Below are 16,593 nucleotides of genomic sequence, written 5' to 3' on the forward strand. Positions count from 1 at the left end.
TGCCCTGGATTTTGTTTGTGCCCCTTGCTAGCCACTGGGCCTTCGACACATGACAGCCTATGCACAAGATCCTCACACAGCCTCACAGGGTGGGAGGATTGCACTTTGTCAGGGCAGTTCTATGCCTGGTACACAGTGTGTGCAGCAAATGCCAGTGTCTTCCTAAGAGGGAGCCACACATGACTCAGCTTGTCTGTCAATGCCATAAGTGCTTACAGAGCCCTCATACCATGTCTGGTGTGTGGCGGTGTCTGCTGGTAAAGGTTACTTAGTAAATGTGAGACGACTATGAAATTGGACCTCTTTTAGAAAGGCCTATGACTTTCACCTGAGAGTGAATCCAGTGTTGTCAAGGAATGAGCATGGTGTTGCGTTTAGTCATTCGTCTTTTTATTAATTATAGAAAAATACAGGCTTACTGTAGCTCAATAACCCATATAGAAATGTATAAAGAAATGTTGATAGTCACTCCCTTCTCCTTTTGTTTCTCCCTTTCCATCTCTTTTCTTTCCTTCTTTCCTACCTCTTCCCTTCCTTCATTCTTCTGAGTGGCATCCTTTACATGTTACTCTGCAACAACTTTGCAGTGAATTAAGAATGGCTTTCCAACACCTGGGGATAGCCCCACCTATAGAAAGCCCCCAAACAGCCCAGCCTCTGCTGGCCAACCTGCTGCAAGCATGTGCTCTACTGGTTGGCACTGGAGATGCTGAAGAGGGAGGCAGGGAGTGGAAGGGAGGCCCAGGGGGAGTGGTCAGCTGCTTTCTCCAAGCTTAGCACACACTACATTGACTGTCCACTGAGAGAGGAAGCCCTTACTGTTTGAAGATGTCCACAAAATCTAGGAAAGTGGGAAACCAGTGTAAGCATTGTGATTGTTGTTGGGGTCTGTACCTGCAAGGTAAGTAGAACAAGCTCACTGGTTGCTGAAACATGGTTAGCCTGGTGAACTGCATTTAACTTAGACCAAGAGCCCTGGTTGCAGACGGTGAAAGTCAGGTGGAGTGGAGCAGAGTTCCGAGTCTCTCTGAAGGAAGTGTGAATTTAGAAACATTCAGAGGTAAAGGGGTTGAGGCCTAGGACCAGCCTTGGATTTGATTGGGCAATAGTGATGATGATGACAATGACAGTGAAGACAACAGCAGACACTAACTGAAAGCACTGTTCTAAGTCGTTCATAGCATTTGATCCTTACAGCAACCCTTCAAGATGAGTACTCTTACTGTTTTGCCCACTTACAGCTGACAAAATGAGGCACTGGAAAACTCACCCTGGGTCAGCCCCAGTAAGTGTCAGAGCCAGGACTTGACCCAGACAGCCTGGCTTCCTTCATCTCCACTTGGTTAGTGGTGAAGAATGGGCAAATGCCCCCTCCCCAGTTCAGCCCCAGCCTAGGTAGAAATCAGCTTGAAGGTAGAACTCAGTAATAATTAATGCATAACTCCAGAAGTTATTTATAACAATTATAACTCTAGAAGTCAGTAATTTCTCAGTGGGAAGTAAAACTGCAGTACAGATTGGAATCTCTTGCCCATCACATTCTCACCTTGGGAGATAAAATATTGTTTGGGAGATGACTCAGAGCATGACTTGAGGGTTGCAGGTTCTGAGCCAAATGAGTTGAGTCTCTTTAACAGAGACCTCCCTCCCTCCACTCACCCGCTTCTCCTTCCCCTCCCTCATCCTGAAGACTCTGAGTGGGGGAGGGATTGAAAGGCACCACCAAAGAAGGTCTTTTCCTGCCAAGTGCCTTTTTTTCTAGAACACTTGTGTTGATAGCGTTAATTTCTTCCAATGTATTTTTGTTAGTTTTATGCAAAGGCAATTCTGTTCAACTTTTGCCTGGCTAGTTTATTCGTGGCCACTCTGGCATGTATTGCACCTCAGGGCTGGTTACCTCTGCTCATCTTCTGTATGGCTGTGAGAACTAGACTGCTAATTCTTCTCCCTAAGGAAGTGCATAGCTTTGGGTCGTTCAGGTGGTCACCCTCCCCTTTGAGCATCTCCTAGCGGACTCACCCATTTCTGAAGTGAGGCCTCACCAGGAACTGGTGGGTCTTCCTTTGAGCCAGGGACGGAGTACAGTACCAGAGATTTCTACTTTAGTGCCCGGCATGTATGAAAGAGACATTTGCTGTTTTCAGAAGGCTATGTAGGGCCCTAGGAGGTAAAGGGAGGTGGAGTGGGCAGGAGTGCCAGGACCAGGAGAGATGCCGGTAGAGAGAGGAAAGGAACATGGTTAGCAGTTTTTATCAGTGAGGGATTTACTCATTAATGCATTTATATTGAATTTTGTTAACAATATTTTTTAAAACGTTGCTTTTCCTGATTATAAAAGTAAGGTGGACACTTTACTAAAAACTAAGAAAAAATCCAAACATGATAGAAGAGAGTGAAAACTTCCTGTGACCCCATCTCCTGAGATAACTAGTTCACAGGTCCATGTGCGTTCCCCTAGATTTGGTTTTCTATAAGAAGTCTAACCTTCATTCTTCCTAGTGGTTTTATTAGTACTGACTTGTTGAGTTTATGATTGCAAATGACTATGAATAATTTTCTGGCTTTGAAATAGCATTGAAACTCCACAGTGGGGAGAGCACCAGTGGCTGCCTGTCAGAGCACTTTGGCCATTCCCTAAAGGCTCCCCAGGACTTGATGCTTTACATACAGATCTGGGGAGCTGGCTACAGTGCTGGTCCTGACGTATAGGCCTGGCTGGGCCTGAGACTGCATTTTTCATGCGCTCCCAGTGGATGGCGATCCTGCTGCTCTGTGGACCCCACTCTTAGCAAAGAGCTAAGTGTGCCCCTGTGATTTTGTTTCCAGGGAGGGCTGCTTGAACTGTAAAGGTTTTTGCAATCCATCTGTCAAGTTGGTGATGCCACAGGCGAGCCTTGCAGTTCTGATTGATGGTTCATTATTGTGCCCATGGTTGGAAGGTGGCAATCCAGAATGATTAATAGTTTCAAGTCATGAAAAATAAAAGGCCTGATGTCATCATCAAGTGGCATTAATTAAGCATTTTTGTGCACTCAAGTACATGGATGTAGCCCTTGCTTTATGGGAAAGGATAACCCCAAATGTAGTGCGACTGTGCAGACGGTGCTCGGATACAATAGGAAGCAGCGCAGGAGGAAAAGGAGCATTATCCAGTAGTTACATTCATTTTCTTTGGAGTCTAACAGTCCATTGGTTCATTTGTGGCATTGAATGATCTATAGGAGGCTGTACATTTTTATTCCCAAAGCACGGGTTTTATGTTAATCCGTGTTATAAAGGTATATTTAAACAAATATTGATTACTAAAATTGAAGCCATTGGACAGAACTGGAATCAGGAGAAACCTGTTCGGCAGAGTGTGATGTGTAGTGGGGGCACTGTGCTCACCTTTGCCTCCTTCCTAGGGTGTCAGGTGGCTCTTCTATGTCTGCCTGCCCCATACTGTCTGGGTGGTTCTGTAAGTACCTGAAGTTCCAGTTCTAGCTTGTTTCATTACCTGGCTAAAAAATGCATTCTGGTGGTGATTTGAAAATTGCATTTTGGTGAGAATATGGAGACTGGTGCCTGTGGGATCCTGATTCAAAGCCAGCCTTGCTGAATCCTCATTATCTGATAGTTGGGGGTGGGAGCAGGACAGGGGCTGGTTGGGATTGTGCCCCCATGTGTAAGCTGCCAATGGCTACTGTGCACATCTGAACTGGAAGCTTGAGATGGCTGGAGCAATGTAGAGAGGCTTAAAATAAAACCAACATTTTATGGAGATTTTTTTTCTGACTTTAAGAGTGGTGCATGCTTATTGCAGAATGTTTAAAACAGTGTTGTTTTTAGTTTCTGCAGTAATCATTGAGGGTTGTTAGAAATGCAGATTCATCAGCCCTGCCTGAGACCTCCAACTAAGTTGAGGCTCAGAAATCTGCCTTTTTAACAAACCCCAAATAGTTCATAGGCAAGTTGAACTTTTAGAACCACTCATGTAGAACACACACACAGACACAACTATAAAGAAAATAAAAAGCACTTGTAATCTGTCTCTCAAAGATTATTACTGTCTGGGCTAAGTCTTTATAGTATTTTGTTTTGTTTTATGTGTTTTTACAAATTGAGCTTATAGTTCTGTACCTGCTTTCCCCCCCCTGCATTTTCCCATGTCATTAAATATTCTTTAGAAACATGATAATTACACATTTGCCTTTGGATCCATTTTACCCTGTATCATTTTACAAAGCTTGTCCCAGTCCACGACAGAGTATGAGGGCTGACACTCTGAGAGTTCAAGTTCAGGAGGGTGGTGCCACTGGGTCTTCTCCCTGCAGGTAGAAGAATTGGAGGGTGATGTAATTTTGGTGTCTCCTTAGTTTTATATGCAGATAACCAACAGATAATGGATGGACAGCTTTGATTGAAATTCCCAGAAATTTTCCCATTTTTACTTTTGTCCTAAAGTAAATGTGGACGTTATAAACCGTAACCTTGTCTCATGAAGACCTGTACCTCCTTTTGACACCAGAGTAAAGAAGTACCTGGCAGGTTCCTATATGTTCTGTAGTTAGTGGGTCTTTGTGTTTACTTTTAACTTAGATTACTAGTCATTGAGAGATCGTTTTTTTTTTTTTTAAATCAAAAACATTTTAAACATCTTTATTGTTATGTGTCTCATATAAAAGACTAACCTAAATGTCCACAGTTTACAAATGCCAACAACAAAATGACTTTCTAAGTTCACTTCTTTTAAACAGCAACCATCATGATTACAATGTTTATTAATCTAAATACATTTTGAGTTTTAGGTGGCCACTTTGGATTCAAATATGTGCCGGTTAAGAAATAAACTTAGTTATTTGTGTAATACATAAAACAGTAACTCTGAATTCTCTAGATCTAGATTATTCTGGGCATTATCAATTATGAAGTTTCAAGAAAGAAATATGCAAGTCACCTTGTGTTATTACCAGCTAAATTTTAGGAGTAATTAACTTGCGGAGAATATTAAAATGTCCAATTTCTTTCTTCTATGACAGATGCCAGAGATGCAGAGCAATTGAGTAAGAATAAGGTGACACATATTCTGTCAGTCCATGATAGTGCCAGGCCTATGTTGGAGGTAAGAGAGAGCTGTGGTGTGTGCGTGTATGTGTGTGTGTGTGTGTGTTAGGTTTAATTATAATTCTTCATTTGTATTCAGTGAGAGTGAATATGACATTAGTGAAGGTGAACGTACTCTCTTGGACACCAGTGTGTTCCTGTGATTGTTAGCGTTATTAATTTTATGCTCAGGCCATATTTGTGTCTTTGGCCTGGCAGAAGGGCATGTTATTTTCCTGATTATACTCCATCTCCATTGCTAGCTTGGCTTTCTTGGCTACATGCCAAAGAATAAGCCAAAGCTGCATTTCCCTCTGGATCTTAAGGGCATTTAAAACTCATTTTCATTCCTTTCAAAATAATGTCTTTTAGAATCCAAAATAATTCAGGCTGATTTTTTTCCACTTAAACTTAGTTATCTACCATTTGCTTTCAGGAATAAAAGACAAATCAGAGGTCAAGTGTCACTTGAGATTTTCCATGGCTTCTCTGGTATAGAGAGGATCAGTGTAGAAGCTGTTGTTGTGTGTTAGGTTTTGGGGGTAAACAGGATGTGTCTGCCTGTACACTAATTCCAAAAACATCTTGAATTTTAACCCAATGGATGCTTTTAACTGTTGGCCAGGAGTGAAATCTATTTCTGTTTATTAGCCGTAACAGAGTCCAAGTCACCTCTTTAGATAATAATGCACATGTGCTTGTGATACGTATGTGTTTTTCTACTTTAGGGTGGGTTGTTGCAGAGGGAGGGGTGACTTGTTCTGAAAGAAATAATCCTGGTTCAAGCTGTTTTCATTTAAATTCATATTATTTAAGAATAGGTAATACATTTTTAGTTTAAATTTATCTGCTTTCTTTAGCCATTAGAGCTGCCAGATTTCAGTTAATATAAAACAAGCTTAAACAAATGAGAACATAGAGTAATAAATGATTTTATTAAACTTTGTAGTATCAGAGCATAGTAGGTGGTGAACAAACATCAATTTATTTCTCCATATCAGTGAGTTAATACTTCCTTCTGATGTTTTAGCTCACAGTATTTTGTTAAGGTGCTATAATTTGTGTTGCAGCACGATTTTATTTGAAAAATATCATTACTAGGAGCTTAACCGTTCCTTTAAAAATGACTGTTTTTTTAATTTATCAACAATAGTTTATATTTAAAATATAGCCAAACTATGGCAAAGATGATACGTTAAACTACACGCTTGTCACGATTGACTTCCTATTAATTCGCAAGATGAGGCTTGAGGTTTTCTTTGTTAAAATAAATTACATGTATGTTCTTTCCGGGCAGCCCTGGTGGTGCAACGGTTAAGCACTTGGCTGCCAACCTCCTGGAAAGATCACAGCCTAGGAAACCCGATGGAGCAGTTCTACTCTGTCACACGGGGTCACTATGAGTCAAAATTGGACTGGAAGGCACCCAACAACAACATGTTCTTTCAATTTTCAAGGCTGCTTTGCTACTTTACACTACATTTAACTTAACACATTGTTATGTAGGAACCTGGACCTTAAATCTGTTCAAATTGTAACTTCCATCTAGATACAAGATCTTTTAAGTTTTGGAAATGAAAGCACTCTAACCCTTATCTGCCCAACCACCCCATTTTATACATGGGGAAACTAAGGCTAGAGAGTTAATTGACTTGCTTTTATATCATAGCATAGTTTAGCATTGTCCCTTTCATCTTATTTTATTCATTTTTAATTTCACAAGTAATCTATGAATAATTTGAAACAGTAGCCTTTTTGATTTCACAAGTGGAAAAACTGGGGCCTCAAAAGTTGTTTTACCTGAAGCACCTACATCATGTTACTGGACGGGGAGATTCCATAGAGCCCCAGCGGGTCAGCCTTTATTTAGCCACTGGTTGATGTGTGCAGGCAGTTTTCCATCTTCCATTTCAAATCCAGTTCCAGAAGCCCTGAGCTCATCCAGGCCAACATGACTTGGGACATTCTTTGTTTGGAGTTGGTAGGGACATAGGTGGTTTTGTTCTTGGGCAGCTCCATGTTGTGCTCGTTCTGATCCTTGGAGGAAAGTAGGGGGGAGAAAGCAAGGAGAGGGCAGATAGTGCACAGGTCCAGACAGCTACAGGGCCTACTTCTCAGCCTGATGGGTGGCCTTAATTAAGAGTGAGGGATAAACGGTGAGAGAGGAGAACTGGGCTTACTTCATTTTGTACATCTTCAAAACCATGGATGGTCATTGAATGGCTTCTAGCTTACTCTGGACTGTAGTAGTCTGGGCCTGGGCCAGAAGTGGGGAGGTGGTTACTATCAAAAATTAAGATTTTAATGCTTCCGGATCCATCAGGGAGTTCTGTGAGCCTTGGTGCTGTGTAGTTTTGTATTAGACACTGTCTAGTAGTATTTCTTTGGGTCATTTCCCACAAACATCTGAATGGGTTTAAAAGCAGCATAAAACCTGGAAAGAGTTTTTCTTGTAATGAGTGGTGTTCAGTGTCAATTATCAAGGACTTTTAGAATCTTTAGTTCTGCTTTTGTTGAGACAGAGGCTCTGTGAGAGAGGATAGTTCTATTGTTTAATGTGGTTTTAATGTGGTTTCTGGGATGCAATGCTTTGCAAAATAATAAGTATAGGGAATTTAGCACATCCTAGCACCGTAGCATAGTGGTTAACTGCTATGGCTGCTCACCAAAAGGTCGGCAGTTCGAATCCGCCAGACATTCCTTGGAGACCCTGTGGGGCAGTTCTACTCTGTCCTATAGGGTCGCTATGAGTTGGAATTGACTTGACGGCAACTGGTTTTTAGCACCCTCTTAAGGAGCCCTGGTGGCGTAATGGTTAAAGTGCTCAGCTGCTAACTGAAAGGTTGGTGGTTCGAACTCATTATCAGCTCTGTGGGAGAAAAGACCTGGCGATCTGCTCCAGTAAAGATTTACAGCCTAGGAAACCCTATGGAGCATTTCTTCTCTGCCCTATAAGGTTGGTATGAGTCGGAATCAACTCACTGGCACAGAACAACAGCAACAACAGGCCCCTCTTAAGGATTCCTGGTGGCACAATGCCTAAGCACTCGGCTGCTAACCAAAGGGCTGGCAGTTCAAACCCACCCAGACGCTCCACAGGAGGAAGACCTGGCAGTTTTCTTCTATCCCATGGGGTCTATATGAATTGATACTGACTTGAAGGCACACAACAACAAGCCCCTCTTGAAGAGTCACAGTGTGTCGGCAGGATAAAGGCTCTGCAATGAAGACACAGATTTATCAGTCTCTGATCAGATGGTGTGTGTGCATGCCAAGTAGCCCACTCCTGCCAGTATCCTGTGGTACTTTCTGAAAGTAGGTCATGGGGCCCAGATTAAGGAGGCCTCTGGAAAATTCAGCAGGCAGTGGGTGTGCTGCCCTTGGAGGCTAGGATGAGTTTCCTGGGTGAGTGCTTGTTTGGAGGCATGCACCTTACAGCTAGTAAACTGAGGCAGCAGGGGTCAAAGAAAAAGCTCCAAACCTGATCTTGCTAATAGCTGAGGCTACATCAGTACCAATTGCCACCTTTTGATATTATTTCATTTGTTTTGTTGTGAGAATGTGCTATAGGTAGAATGGAAGATGATACAGATTTTGTACCTGTTAACATCCTTTCTAGATATAATGATTTACAACACCTGGCCACTAGCAATACTATAAAGTACACCTACCTCCTCTAAGAAAAGCCTGATAGATACGCTAAAGGCATTTTTAGTCATTATGTACTTATTGAGTTTACTTAGGAAGACTTTAAGGAGCTCATGTCTTGGTTGATTTTAGTTAGGTTAGATCTGACCCTCTATTATTGGTGATTTTCTTAGGGGATTTCCCAAAATAGCATTAGCAAGGCCTTTTATTCTTCCTAGCAACCTGGTTGGAGGATGAAAGAGACAGACCCTGCTCTAAGGCCTCTAGAGTGGACTGAGGCCTTCGCTGCTGGTCATTGATTGAGGCACGGTTGTCTTCAGCGCTTCTCAGTGGGTGAGCACGGGTTGTTTATCTTTCTGGCCATGGCGCTCTGTGGTCAGCCAAGGGAAAGAGACTCAAGGCTCCGATGACTGTTTCTTCAGAAGAGTCATTAAAGAGTACATCTTCCAGATTGAAGACGCTTAGAAATGTACTAGTAGCATGGGAACCTCCAAAATCACCAGAGTCAGCCCTAAATGAACATCTGAGATTCTCAAGGCTCTGCCTCCATCTCTACACCTACTGCTGTTTGTGTGACAGAGAAACCCAGACTCCATCCTTGGGTAGACAAGGAGAGTTTCAGGGGGTAAATGGACTTGCCCATGACCCCACAGCTGGTCTGGGTAGCTCAATGGAACTGAGGTCTTCTTCCCTAGGCCAGAGATCCTCCCAGAGCACATCACTGCCACAGTGTTCTCCTGCCTGACTGGCCTTCTGATACTGTCAGCAGAACTGGTGTCTTGTGGCTCAATAGGCTTACACTGTGTGCGCGCCTTTATGCGTACACACGCACAGACATTCCCTTGCCATACCCTTTTGATGAATGCTCTCTTCCCGGTATTAAAAACTTTGTTAGAGTGAGTCACTTTGAAAGACTGAGTCCAGTGCATTTTTTTTCTTTCCCACAACCGGGAGATTTTATTTTATTTTTAGTAAGAAGTTTGAGGCAAATGGAGTGGAACAAAGTTAATTGCAGCTAGAATTGTGAGATCTTTTCTTTCTCATGGATGGGCTTAGTTTAAGTGTAGTAACATGGTGAAATTTAAGGTGTATGTTGAGATATTCCTGAGCTGGGTTTGGACAAGGGAGGAAAGAGGGTCAGGTCTTTTCATTTAACTTTTTTTTTTTCCCCAATAAAAAGACACTCACCAGCTATAGGATGAAGAGTATATTTCTTTTCTTCATATCCCCCAATCCTGCTCTGCAGAGACACTACCTCTGTTTACAGTTTTTCAAGTATCCTTCCAAGTAAAATTTGTTTTTTGTGCAAATGAATTATACTATGAAACTGTTCTGTAACTATTTTCACTAAAGAAAGATCTTTAGAGATCTTTCCACGCATACATATAGTTTTTTACAACTGCACGAAATTCTAGTATATGAGATATCAAAATTTATTTAAGTAGTCTTCTATTGATGAACATTAAGCCTTTTCTGTATTTTTCTTTTTATAACACTGCAGTGAACTTCTTTGTATCTACCTATTGGTGTAATTGTGTGAACGTATCCATAGGGTAAATTCCTAGCAATGATATCTCTTTGTCAAAGACTACATTCATTTTAAATTGGTAAATATTGCTGAATTGGCTTTGGAAAGGGTTATACTGTTTGTGCTCTTGCTAGCAATGTGTAAAAGTGCCTGTTTTCCCATACCATTGGGATTTTATTCTTTTAATTAGTAATATTTTTGTTTTGTTTCATTTGCCGCAAGTGCCCTCCTCATGCTGTGGAATCCCTTGTCCAGACAGTTCTTCCCCTTAAAGGCAAGGGGTTATTGATTTATTCATTTCATGAGCTCCTACTATGTGCCAGACCCAGGGACAGATGCTAGACATAACAGAAGTGAATTAATCCCAGTATCTGCCCTGGCAAAATGCTTAGTGTATAAATAAGCATTATAGTTATTTCATAAATATTAACAATAACTGTAATCCAATGAGATAAGAGCTTTGGCTCAGGGCGGGTTGAGTTCTATAACTCATGTAGGAACAGAGGCTGTGGAGACTCAGAGGAGGAGTCTGCTGCATGCATCTGGAGGCTTTTGCAGTAGAAGGCATTGGACTGGGTCTTTGGAAATGACTAGGAATTCAGAAAATCCAGTTCATGACATTCCAGCCAATAGGAGTCTGGTACAAAAGCACCAAGATATGACTGGCTCTGGTGTAACCTTACTTCCCACTGTGGTCTCATGTGATCCTCTAAGAACTCTAGGAATCTGATAAGGCAGCTGGTGTGGCCCTACTGCTGTCACATGGTTATATGCTCAGGTGACTTGCTCACACCCCACAGCAAGTAGAGAGGTAGGCCTGAAACCCGAACTCTTCTGACTACAGAGGCAGGTCCTTCCTGCCAGCCATACCAACACTTTGGAGTACATGATACTAGTGCATTAGAGGAAAACAATCATTGCCAGCCACTGATACTTATTTCAAATAGGAATTAAACCTAGACCTATAATGAGACACTTAAAGCAGAAAAAGCCTCCTATGTGTTTCCATGATCAGGGCCTTGCCAGAGCATTATTAGTATGTGTGTCTGTTTGTCCTGTGCTAAATAGGGCTCTCCTTATTTGGGGGGCAGGTGTGAGGACTGGTGATAACTCATATTACAGAGACGGTACTTTTTCAAATCAGAAACCCAATATTGTTTATAGGGGCTGAGGAAGTAATATTGAGCAATGAAAGGTTTCTCCCTTCCCCTGAAAAAAGAAACAGAACATCTTTGTAATGTAAAAATTTCAGGGTTTGTTTCATTTTTCATTCTGTGTATTTAACCAGAGCACCTGCAGGAAACAAAACCATTTTTCACTGTTAACAAAAGTGCCTTAAGAGGTATTCTCATGGCTTTGCTGGACTGATAACACAAAGAATTTTAATTTTTAAATGATGCATTTAAATAGAATTAACTAGAGGGGAAAAAATTATGTTCATATATTCAAGCCAGGGTATTGTATATATACCAGGTGGATTTTGTGAGCTGGGTAGGGTTCAGACTGAATAGTCTTTCCATTTTAAGTTATGGCTTTTACATTTTGAACCATTTAAGTGTTTTTTTTTTTTTTTTTTTTTTAAGAATGGAATGTTTTCATGGGCAGGCAGTTATTCTTGATGATACTGTTTTTTATTTCTTTCAACACTAAAGGCATTTCCTCTAGGTATGTTGTGGCCTGTTCTTTGAGGTGGCCAGGCTCAAAAGTGAATTGTGGTAGTTTTGCTTGTAGTTGGCCACTGTTCCTGGTTCAGTTATTGCTTTTATCTGTATGTATATAGACATCGATGTCTGTATCTCATATATATTTATATGCCTATATATCTCTGTCTCTTTATTGCTCTCTGTCTATGAGGAAACTTGCCCCAAGGTGAGATGTCCAGTTGGCTTGGACATCTCCAAGGGTAATAGGCCCTTGGAGAGACCCCGGCCCTACCACTTCCACATCCCTCCCCTGTGACCCACCTTCTTTCTCTCCTTCAGGAGTTTTGTTGGCTTCCCAAATGTAGAGCAGACCACAGTCAAGGTGCTCAGTGATATTTAACATTAGGAGAGTATGCCTCTGTTCACTCTTCTTTCTTCCTAACCTCTCTTGCCCGCCCGAGTCCTGGCCTCCCTTCAAAGCCCGGCCCAGGCTCTCCTTCCTCTGTGAAGGGGCCACTCCCAGTGCCCTCCAACCACAGCAACTCCTTCCTCTTTCTTTACAGTATTTGTAGTTTTGCACTCCTCTGGCAATGAGTTATGTGCACTGTGGCAGCTTCTGTATTATCGCATCCATTGGCAACTTACCCATGCGGGATGATTTAACCCTTGGCTGCACTTGTCCAAGCTCCTGAGCTAGACTGTTGCTCTCTGCAGGCAGGTCCAGGCAGAGATTTCCTTGGACACCCGTGTGCCAGCCTGGACCTAGCCCACAGGGGCCGCCACTGAATGACCTGAGAGCATGCATACGTTATCTCCATTGGGCTTTGTTAAGAAAGATTCATTAACCAGGGCCTTGGGTAATTTGTGAAAGGCAACTGGTGAAGCCAAAGGACTTCGCTGCTGCAATGCAACCCTGTTAATGTGGGCTGTTTCACTGTGCAGTTCCTCATATGCCAGCAATATTGGCATGTGTAGGTATCTATTTTTAGAGCTGGTATAGCTCTAGTGCAGAAACATCTTCGATTAAGTTATTAGAACCAAGACTCTCCTGTGAGGCTTCTGTGAGTTTCTGATTGATCTCTTCAGGTTCTTTCAGCTACCTTCAGTTTGCATTAGACGCTTGGCCCTGTAAAAAGGATATTGCATCTCAGGCTCAGACAGTGAATAATCAGTTAAAAGAAGATTTACTGTGTTCAAGGCGGTATGCCAGGCATGGGGCACAGTGTTGGCTATGACATCATCTCTGACTTGGAGGAGCTTACAGTCAAGTAGGGAGGGCAGGTCATGAAAAGCTAAGAGAACATTACAGCACAAAGACTCCTGTTCTGACTTCAGAGATATCCCCAGCCTTGTGGTCCTCCCCTGGTAACCACAGGCTGACCTGCAGAGCATCATCTACAGCTCTGCCTTGCACGTGGTAGCCATATTATCCTCAGTGTCAAGGGTCCAGCCTGGTCAAGGCCTGTTGGTTATGGAGCTATGGGCCACACTCCTTCTGGTACAAATGAGTCATGTTCTGCTGGAGGACACAAGCCTGGTACACACAGAGTTCTGGCCAGGATGCTTATGGCAGCTCTGCATGTGATGGCAAAAATCAGAGCCAGCCCACACGTTCATCAGAACAGTAGTGGTCACTTATGGTACTTCATATTAAGAAATACTCTGAGCAATTCAAAAAGAAGAGGAAGGTTTATATGTGTTCATAGGGCAAAGTTAATTGTTAATCAAAAGAAACAAGTTGTAGAATAATATCCGTGATATCCTATTTGTGTAAAATTAAAAATCAGTGGTGTGTTTCTGTGTGTACATGTATAAGCATGTAAATGCACAGATAAGGGCTTGAAGGACCATACCAGACCATTAAGGGTGGTTATCCTCTGGAGAAGAGGAGGAGGGTGGGAAAGATGATGTACATGTTTATTCTCTAGTTTTTTATTCCTTGAATTTTTTTTTTTTTTTTTTTGGCAATGAAATATTTTCACATTATCTCTTTAAATGAAGAGAGGGAGGGAAGGCAGGCAGGCAGGTGGAGGACCATACTCTTGGTGTCTGCAGTAGTGGCAAGGAGATTGCATCTTGAATGTTCAGGCTGGGACTGGTTCTGTGTTCAGTAGTGCTGTTTCCCATGGATTCATGGTGACCACAAACATGTCCTGTATTTGTCATCAATTATATTTGTCACCCAGCATCAATAGGTAGGAGCCCTGTTGGCGCAGTGGTTAAGAGCTTGGCTGCTAACCAAAAGGTCAGCAGTTCGAATCTACCAGCAGCTCCTTGGAAACTCTAGGGGCAGTTCTTCTCTGTCCTGTAGGGTCGTTATGAGTTCAGATCGACTCAACGGCAACACGTTTGGGCTTAATGGGTCAACAGGTACAAAGCGAGTATACCATCCACTTCAGTTATATCATCTTAATCTTCAAGATGACCAAAATCCAGCTTTCCACTATATAGATTTTATTTTCAGTATCAATTATGCTCTACTTCTGTTTGTTTGATTCGTTCACCAAACAAGTTTGTGTCTTTTTAGGACTCACACATCCCCTGGTGATGCAGCCTGAAGCAAAGCGCAGATTGACTGTTTGGCTTTGGCTGTTACTTCCAGGGTAGAGTATGTAAACACTCTTAGTGGCATCTCAAAAACACCATACTATCAAATTGCTAGAGAGGTTGAGGGCTTTCGAAAACAAGTTAATCATCTGACCTAGAGTGGTTTTCAGATGGACAGTTGTTTCCAGAACCTCAATGGTGCTCACCTCTCTAGGGAAATCTTTTGATGCCGCCCAAGTACCCACGACACCTTCACTACCAAACGTTTGCAGCAGCTTTGATGTGTTTAGGTAAATTTGTTTGAAGCCAACCCCAGACTTAAATAGAAATGACTCAGATAGAAATGACGATGGTAGGTATTGAAAACTGTCTAGTAATCTCTGTTTCTGAATTCAGTTGTATCTAAGTCCCCTACATGTAGGCAGTCAAGTGCATAAAGGGTTCTTGCTCAGGCTGCTGACCCTATCAATCACAGTCTCACTTTTAAACAGAATCCTAGTATAAACGGATGAGAAGGGACTTGAAAATCTTCTAATACTTAATTGATTCTAGGGAGGAAACCATATTTTTTAAATCTTGAATTAAGACATAGACATTAACCTTTTTCCTGGCTTTCTAGAGGCTCTCAGAACTTCAGCTGTGTATCTTCTCCTTAGTGCTCATGCTTTCTGACATGCTTTCTAGATTTTTCCTCTAAGTCAAGCCCGTTTCTTGAACTTTTCCTGATCAGCCCCTTCTCATCTCTCCTCCCTGCTCCTCTTCATGAACATGTATTCAGTGGGTGGTGTACCTGGCTGTGTATCCTTGGGGCTAATTTTGGACATGTGCTATCCTCTGCTGTGGGAATCTGCAGACTGAGTTCTCAGAAATAGAGTGCAGCACACAGTCCCTTCCCTACTCTCTAACCTAGATGACAGGGCGAGTGCACAACTACAAGAAGATTGTAGATGCCAAAGTGTGTGGTGCAGACGTGAGGGCTCTATGAGCCCATAGCAGATAAACTTGCCCATCAGCTGTGATATTGGGGCTAACTTGTTGAGAGAGGAAATGTTGAGCCAGCCTTGAAGGATGGGTACAGTTTGGCTCAGTGGGGAGACAGGAGGGGATGTGTCTCAAGTAGGAGCTGCCCTTCTGGTCTCATGAGGGAAGGGGTGGGGGACATCAAGGAGGCCCCCAATCATGGAGTACAGAGTGTGGTCAGTGCAGTGGGGTGAGGGCAGTTCATAGCAGCCCTCCTTTGGGCCAGATCGGGTTATTCCTTCAGAATCGGTAAACATCTAACGAGCACCTACCTTGGAGAAGTTAGCATCAGGGAGAGACAAGCGGTCACATAAATCATTACAACAGTGCAAGAGGTGAATGAATGCACAGTGGAGCACCTGGCTAAGCCCACTAGGTGAGTCAGGCGTCAGTGAGGACAGGGCTTTAGGTGTACTTGGGAGTGAGGGTGAGCCGGGGCTCTGGGCAGAGGCTGGGCACGAACAGGCACATGCACATGGAGGGCTCAGCAGAGCGGGACTGCAGTGAACAAGGCAGCAACAGGAGGTTCAGACCGGGCTAGGAAGTTCGTATTTGTCAAGCTGAGGCGTTTGAGTTTTATCTTGTGGGAGCAGGGACTCAGTGAAGATTTATGAGCAGAGTCTGACCCATTCAGACTTCTTTTCCAGGATTAGGAATGGAATGCAGTGAGGGGAGATGGGTGTCAAGGAGACTGTTGGGGAACTCCTGAAGTAATCCTGGTCAGAATTATGAGGGTTTGAACTGGGATACTAGGAAGAGGGAGTTTTTCAGAAGTGAAAGAATCAGATTTGGTCTGAAAGTGAGTTTCACAGAGTAATACAGCAAGGTTGGTACAGATGGTAAAATAAACTCCAGCAAACAAAAGAAAAACTAAACAAAAGGAAGCTGACACAGCAGTAGTTTTATTAGACAAAATAAAATTGAATGCAAAATAATAATAGTTGAGATAAAAAAGGGAAACTATATAAATGAACAAATGGAACAACCCACTGAGAAGTTATCACAGCTGTGGACTCATATGCATCTAATGAAACAGCTTCAAAATATAGAAAATTAGTGGCATGCGTATGATTGTTCACTGGTTAGATGTGGGAGTGCCTGAGGTACCACTGGATGGGCTGGAAA

General features: G+C 42.6%; 1 protein-coding gene across 9 annotated transcripts in view; it reads left to right on the plus strand.

Annotated features, from left to right (window-relative positions):
- Positions 1-16,593, plus strand: part of DUSP22 (dual specificity phosphatase 22) — an 89,774-nt gene that overhangs the window by 37,868 nt on the left and 35,313 nt on the right. For all 9 annotated transcript variants that reach the window (XM_023742022.1, XM_023742023.1, XM_023742024.1 and 6 more), the window contains one exon: positions 5,019-5,101. In XM_023742022.1, coding sequence (XP_023597790.1) covers positions 5,019-5,101 — 83 coding nt within the window. The remainder of the gene's footprint in view (positions 1-5,018; positions 5,102-16,593) is intronic.

Source organism: Trichechus manatus, unplaced genomic scaffold (genome assembly GCF_000243295.1).
Source record: "Trichechus manatus latirostris isolate Lorelei unplaced genomic scaffold, TriManLat1.0 scaffold00198, whole genome shotgun sequence".
NCBI lineage: Eukaryota > Metazoa > Chordata > Mammalia > Sirenia > Trichechidae > Trichechus > Trichechus manatus.